Source organism: Eucyclogobius newberryi, unplaced genomic scaffold, assembly GCF_026437365.1.
Source record: "Eucyclogobius newberryi isolate DKJ021-1_F unplaced genomic scaffold, fEucNew1.0.hap1 SCAF_13, whole genome shotgun sequence".
In the NCBI taxonomy this organism is placed as follows: domain Eukaryota; kingdom Metazoa; phylum Chordata; class Actinopteri; order Gobiiformes; family Gobiidae; genus Eucyclogobius; species Eucyclogobius newberryi.
In genome coordinates this window covers 30,647,704-30,655,712 of record NW_027315757.1, presented here as the reverse complement: position 1 = coordinate 30,655,712, position 8,009 = coordinate 30,647,704, and the positions used below count along the sequence as shown (strand labels likewise).

General features: G+C 38.2%; 1 protein-coding gene across 1 annotated transcript; it reads left to right on the top strand.

The window, feature by feature from the left end:
* The first annotated feature begins 4,390 nt into the window (after positions 1-4,390).
* On the top strand, positions 4,391-6,150 carry LOC140358541 (uncharacterized). The gene has a single exon (XM_072443444.1). The coding sequence runs from the start codon at positions 4,394-4,396 to the stop codon at positions 6,002-6,004; it is 1,611 nt and encodes a 536-aa protein (XP_072299545.1). The 5' UTR covers positions 4,391-4,393; the 3' UTR covers positions 6,005-6,150.
* The last annotated feature ends 1,859 nt before the right edge of the window (positions 6,151-8,009 follow it).

Genomic DNA, 8,009 nt, shown 5'->3' with positions numbered 1-8,009 from the left:
TAATAGTTATAGTAGTTGTGAGTCTCTTTTCTCTCCCTAATAAATAAGCTGATTCACATGAACGTGTCCTGACAACGTATGTGCTTTCTCTCAAAACAAAGGACACATATTTCCAGTGGAATCAAAATTGAATTATATTATGTAGATTTTTTCATTCATTCATTTTCTACCGCTTGTTCCCTTTCGGGGTCACGGGTGACTGGAGCCTATCCCAGTGACTTTGGGCCTTAAAGTTTTTTCCCCTTTTTTGTATTCAACTTGATGTAGAATTCGAAAAAATGTAAATGTTTCTTAAAATGAAGTCTAGTTTGTTCTGATAAATGTTTTGTATACATACCCGTTACCATGCCTAGTGTGCATAGATACATGTATAGATGCACACTAAGCATGACGAAAAATGACAGGATTACTGAATGGTTTCTGTTACACTTCCTGGAGGACAAGATTGTTGTAGCTTAATAGCATTTATGACCAAGAACACCGGGCTTCATCAAAGTGTAAATATGTGTTGTTTTTTTAATTGAACACTTTATGGATTCTTTTTTTTTAATGTACAATAAAAAAATGGTTCTGATATTGACTAGTTTCTACTTAATGTATACAGTTTCTCATTTGTTAAAGGGTCAAACAAATATTTGCAGCATGATTAAAAACAACTACAAAAGTGTTGCACAACAGACACCGCAGAGCATGAGTTTCGTTTTACCATAAAAGGAATAAAAGGAAAAGTTCCACTGTAGATCAACAGGTTGTGTAGACGAGGAAGTAAATGCACAATTGTTGTTACTACACATCGCGTCGTCACAAATAGAAACCCAACTGAGAGTAACAAGGAAGAGTTTGGTTTGAGAACTAAACAGCAATACTGGTTACACACTAATTTAATGTTAACTAATGTTGGTTTATTATGATATTACAATATGATGTGCCCTTTTATTGTGGGGTGTACCATTTATATACGTGAACGAGTGATCGGGAGTGGTTAATTAAATCAGAACAAAGTAACAAAGTAAGCATTCAATTGACAAACTAGTGCACCATCTAGCACCACGAGACCGTTTGCAGTGGAGGACAACCCCAGGTCTCTGAGGGAGCTCAGAGACACGTTTGACAGTGACGCTGATAACTCACAGTTGTGGGACATCTCAAATACTTGGGGTGAGGAGCTGACATGCCTGGGCCTGCTGCCGTTTGTGACTCAGGAAAAGTACAGTACAATTATGAGACCTCGCCAACAGCAATCAGATCAAAACAATCCCAAACCCCAACAAGGAGATGTCCCGTTGGCACAATCACACGCCGACTCAAACATATTAAATTACTGTAATAAAGTTAATCTTTTAGAGTGCAGTTATGAGAGGAGGGTCAATTTAACTGACAACTATGAATGGCATCAACCTGAACAAGATGGGACATTGGTACCCATTGTGGAGATCACAAAACAGAGAGAAGATGAAACCAGAGGTGACTGTATGGTAAAAGCCATCTATGAACGGACTATGAGGGGATTTGCTAAAGGAGCAGGGCTTTGACCATGGTTCAGTTTGGATGTAAAGAGGTCTCCCAACACCTACATCCAGTTCAAAGTTCAAATCCCAGGTCACGATGCACATCTAGAGCTTGTGGCCAAAGGAAACATATTAACATAACATAGTATGACTGGTGGCAGTGCCAATGGGCAACACAAGTCAAACAGAGCCATAACAATTTGTGGGAGTATCAGATCTTTGAGTATCGTTCAAACCTGGAGGCTAATCCGGGCGTCCATATCCGATTTATACTGAATGACGCCATAAAGATCTTACGCACTCAAAACTAGCTACATTTCAACACATCTTTCACACATTTTGATGCAAAACAGCCACAGAAAAAGAGTTTGCTTCCTCATATATATTGTAAATTGTAAAATTACTTTGTATCTATAAGTACAGGGTCAACTGACTAAGTCTAAGAGCGACTCTCTTTCTAAATACCAAATTTAATCTGGGGATCTCAGAAATGTTGGTATTATTATGAGGATACATCACAATGTATGATAAGTTGCATTATTATTAAAACCATAAAAAGTAGTGAGATTCATAATTTGCTTATCTGGCACACATAAGACTTTTTATTTAGCTTTACTTTTATGGAGTAGATGTAATTTTAATTGAATCATTTTGTCATTTTATTTTTGTTCATGAAAATCAGGTGAGATTAATTGATTGGTCTTGACATTCCTGATTGTCAGATCAAATCACTTCTTTGGGGAAATCACAAAGTGAGTTTACCTTCTAAAAAAGGTATTTGTACATATCCTTAATAAATCAAATGTATCTATAAAAAAGAACAATTGTACATGTCGTCTTTACCACTTCTGATGCCAACACTCAAGTACTTTTATGCTATTGTGGAACCTAAAATGCCGTCCTTGAAAATAAATATCAAACAAAAGTACAACAATGTGATTAAATCCAACAAGTCATTTCAGGTTATTGCTTCAGTGTGTAGGCACTTGACTTTGGATCTGATAAAGATATTCTTGAAGGAGGTCAGAGCTTATAAACTATTGCATTGTTTTATAACTATTAAATGTGTAGATGGTAAAGCAAAAATACATAGTTAGTCATTCGTATTTAAATGTTACAAATTCACATAACAAGTACAGAGGCGGTTGTGTTTCTAAATAAGACACACCTCCTTGATGAGTTCCATTTCCAGGTAAACGGAAACCCAAACAAACATAATACAGAGTGAGCCTGGTCTTCAGACAGAGACGAGCTCACACACAACCACCTCACAGCTCCAGCAAACAGGCAAGTACTTTTACAATCTACTTCATAACGCACTGTGCACATTCTACAGCGTTTTATCTAGAATTAGCACTCGTAACAAATGAGCACTTCCCCTTTGTTCTGAGAAAGCACTGGGCAGAGGGACTAATTATTAATAGAGTTGTTCAGAGTAATATGATCGTTGTGCATCTTGTCTTCTGATTGTGGATCACCTTTGTGTCTGAAATGAAGTCAATAGCTTGTGTGGAAGTTTAAAGCCTACAAACTGATCTGTAACTAAAGCTAGTGTGTTGCAACATTTCGGTGGAAATGAAACCAAACCATAATAGTGAAAAAATAAAAATCACCATAAACTCCGGCACCAATTGTAACAAACAAGCCTTTTATTTTAAGAGGGAGAAAATACATTATACTGATTAGTGATGGGCCAAACCACTGATTTTTGATTCGATCCAATACAAAGTAATACATTGCAATATCGATCAGATACCGATACCATTGAGTTTTGTATTAAAATGCATTGAAACTCCTCAACTATGAACATTTTGTGTTGGCCATCATTATTTTCCTTCAACCTCTGCTTGAACCACTAGAAGCTGTAAATATATGAGCAGAAAACCTTAAATATGAACAATGTATTACAAAAATAACATAACATTTAGTTAATCTTCAATATTTTTGCAGAAGTATCAATACTTTTAATACCCGTCAGTATCACTATATCGGTATCTGTATTGCTCTGCCATCACTATCACTGATGTAGTTTACATTTAGAATATATCCATGCCAGTTGATGCATTTTGAGATGAAACTGTCCCTGGGCAGACCATTAAGGGTCACACATGAGACAAATAGAATGTTTTACATAACATTAAGACCACAGACTAGCAGCGGACTAAACACAGTAAGACCAGAGGAAGGTGCACACAATTGCAAGTCACAATTCATTTATTTCAGTCTCAACGTATTAAAAGTTGTCAAATTATAAACAATGTTACTTTTTCCTTAAAATAATTAATAAAAAGCTGAAGAGGGATTGTTCTAAAAAAAATAAAAATAAGCCTGACAGGGACAGTGCACAATATACATTAACCTAAACAGTATTGTACCTGGTTGTTGCTCAAGTGCTAATTCCCATCTGTAATCTCTGGGCAATTGCACTCACAGGTTTGTTTTGATTTTAGCCACTCCTTTAGATGACTTATGACCGTTGGAAAGGTGGGGGCCTCCCTAACAAAGCTTTTAATAATAAAACGAGCAAAGCTCAGTAGATTGTACTTTAAATGCATATTACATTGGGGACAAGAGAATGTTTTTGATCCAAAATGTTGAAATTATTTTTTCTTAATTTTTACGCTTAATATTACAGCTGTTAGATACAAGCTTATATTCTTAAATTCACCTACCAAAAATCTGAATAATACATTACCTATGATGAAGCATAAATTAAACAAGGAAAAAAAAACATTTAAAATTTTTTTTTGAAAAATTATACTTTGTTGCAAATTTGAAACCAGAAATTGATCCTACTGTTCCATTTCTGTGCATTTCACTCCCTAATAATGAAGTATGCTGCAGTATACAAGTTCTAAACAAGTTTTGTTTTTCCCCAGAGGAAAATGACATCAACAAGAGAAGTCCTGATCGCCATCCAAGTCTGTCTACTTGCACTTGTGCCGAGCTGTGAATCAGCTCAACAAAAGCTGAAATCCCTGAACGACCTGAAGAAAATAGATTTTGGACAATCTGTGCCCAAACACAGCCTCCTGCTGCTGCACTGGTTTGCAAATGTCATTGATATTGACAATAATGATGTTTTACATTTGACATTTGACCCAAATGCAGAAGATTTTGGTTCTCATCACTATGGAAACTATGAAGACATGCTGGATCCACTGCCCCAGGCCCGGGGTTACAGCTACTACACTGTGGGCAATCTACGTGAAACCACAGCTAATGAACTCCCAGAGTATGTTCTTCATCCCCCGGACAGAGAGTGTGTGGGGAACAACATGGACCGCATCATTTTTAGAGTTCAGGACAGAAACTCTGGGGTTAACAGGATCGACCGAGTGTATCTCACACAGCATTATGGACACAACGAACGGCAGGGCACAAGGTACAACCCAGAGCAAACCTATAACATCTCCCCCAGGCTGCTGCAAGAAATGAGACTGTTTGCAGTAGAGGACAACCCCAGGTCTCTGAGGGAGCTCAGAGACATGTTTGACAGTGACGCTGATAACTCACAGTTGCGGGACCTTCAAAATATTTGGGGTCACTCATTGGCCTTGATCGGCCTGCTGCTGTTTATTGTGAAAGAGGAAAGAAAGGCCAAACAGAAACCAACCAACAACCGTCAGAGTCCAGCCAGAAGAACCACACAGGCAGATTCCAGACCAAACACACAGCCTAACACACAGGCAGATTATAGACGAAACACACAGGCAGATTCCAGAAGAAACACACAGGCAGATTCCAGAAGAAACACACAGGCAGATTATAGACGAAACACACAGGCAGATTATAGACGAAACACACAGGCAGATTTTGTGGTTGACGTACCAGATGAGATGCTGTTGCGCTATTGCAATTTAGAGCAGTCCGAGCAGTTGCTCCTTAAGGTAGAAACAGGGGGAAATGGAAAAGCCACTATTGTTTGGAGAAATGTTGCCCGGCATCGGCTGAAGGAGGGCATTACTCTAATTCTTTATAACCCGGAAAAGGACCAGAAAGTTAAACCACTAGGCCTAATCCAGCAGAGTGAGGGCAGATATGACACCAGTGTGCCACTCAATGATGGGCTACAAATCCAGATGCACAGAGCAAAGAGACAGTGCTATTTCTGGACAAAAGTAGAAGAGGAAATTTGCAAAGGAAGAGCATTTAAAAGTCCAGGTCCAGTATCAATCCCAGGTTTTGAGGCTTACCTACAGCTCTTTGTAAAGGACAGTAAAGCTTGTGCTCGACTTTTTGTGAACAAGTCGTTCACACAGTGGAGATCTGTATTTAAAAACTCCTGGGTTGGGTTTTATGATTCTGCAGAAAAAGACACAGCCGACTACAGATCGTGGCAGTGGCAATGGGCGGTCAAGTTCAAAGAAGGCCCAGCCTCAGGATTCTACAACACTTATGAGTATTACTCCGGTATCACAGTAGCTCCTGGTGTCCAAGCACGATTTATCCTCAGTGATAATAATGAAATAGCACAAACTCCAATCTGGAGTTGACCGAGCTGCAGGACCATAAATACACAACATTGTGGCAGGCACCACACTATTGTAAGTCACTGATTCAAAACTATTTTAATAATTAACTTTTATCTTAATTTTTTCAAGGCCAAATCAGGAAGTCTCCTTTCTAAAGCAGATCTGCCTTATCACTTGTGTACAATGCTTGGAAAAATGCTTTGTTGAATGCGTTTAAAATTGTGCTGTATTGTCACTGTAATATTTTGTAAATTATGTACATAAAATAAAACATTTTTACTTTTAACTTATTTTTGAGTTGATTTCCAGCTGAAGTCGGAAATGATCGTTACATCTGAAAGTCAGAGAAACCATCTCCAGCCCTTGTGACATGCACAAGCTTCTCCAGCCAAGTCCAATGAAAAGAGCTTTATGTTTGCTTCAAATAGATGAACGCTTTTGTGTTCAAGCTCGTAATCCAGAGACAGCACAAGACCAACTATATATGAATGTGTCAGTTTAATTCAATGCCAAGAGTAAAAAAACTAGTTAAGGATAAAACTAAAAAAATCTTATCAAGCACCATTTAAATAAAAAATACTCGAACAAAGATTATTTCATGGGCATCTCCACTGTAAAGACACACAGCTGTTCAACAATGAAAGATGAAACCACAACCCGGCATGTCATTACATCACATACACACTACAGACTCAGTAAAAGCAACATATCACGTGTTTGAGACCCGCTGCCCCTTCTTTCCACCCTAACATTTTACATTTGCACATGGATTTTAGCTACACATGATCATAATGCAGCCAATGTGAACTACAAACTCCTCACAAACAACAAACTGAATAGAATAAGGCAGCACCATCATTTAAAGTTACATTTCTAGTTGTGAATCCAGAAAAAACTGCTCGTCAAATCTGAGTGAATTTCTAAATATTGAGTAAGTAAATGTCATTGAAAAAATTAATGGCAGCTTTTATAGCAAATGTTTTTCCTTGTTCGCCTGCTTGGTTTATTATTCGTAGGTTTGGTGTCATCAATCTCTCTGCACTTGCTAGAGGCTTTTTGTTGTACGCCTCCACACATGAGCAGATGTCACATGTCAGCAGCAGCAGCAGAGCGGAAGTTGTAATTTGAGACTGAAGTGACAATAAATCCCTGGCCTTCAAAGACTGTAGAGATATCACGCAAAGTTTTAGAGAAATTATTGACAAAAAAAAAGTGGGATAATGGGATGAGTGTGACACGGCACAAAGAGGACACTGGAGGATTTCTATTTGTGTTTCTTGACCTAAAAATGTTTCTTCACCTAAAGATGAAATATTAAAGACCTTGAACATTATTTGGCCAATGCTTTTTTGTCAGCGCAGTTTTTTAAGGCTAAAGTCACAGTATAATGTCCTCTACAGGTGGAAAAGAAACAGATGGAGCAACGATTCATTTGTTCTGAAGATGGTGTTAAGCGAGCCAGCATCAGACTGCAAGCCACGAAATGACTATTTTTCAGACAAATTCAACAACTGTAATGGACACATATTTTGAGGCCTAATACTGAAAAGCATTTGAGCTTGTATTTATGGTAAGACTGCAACTAATGATTATTTTAGTGGTCGACGAGTCAACCCATTTCTATTTTACAGACTAAAATACATCATCAACCAAACAAAAATAAAATATGGGGACAGAAGAATATTATTTACAAATAAAGCGCACTATTGCTGAAAATGATGTATTTTTTTTATGTAAGTATGCCACCGCTTTTGTTTGAACATGTATTTTGTCGGAGTCAGAGCACAGCAGACAAACTCCCGTGCTCTGTCCTCTGTCCCGCTCTCTGCACTCGCTTTGCCTCACACAGTCACTCATTCCTCTTCTTTCTGCTGCAGAAATGGCCGAAGCTTATGTATAACCTGAAGTACAGCGAGAACTTTGATGAATACATGAAGGCGCTGGGTGTGGGTTTTGCCAATCTCATCATTTCTCTGGATGGCGACCTCGTGACAGTGAAGACCCAAAGCTCTGTCAAAAACACACT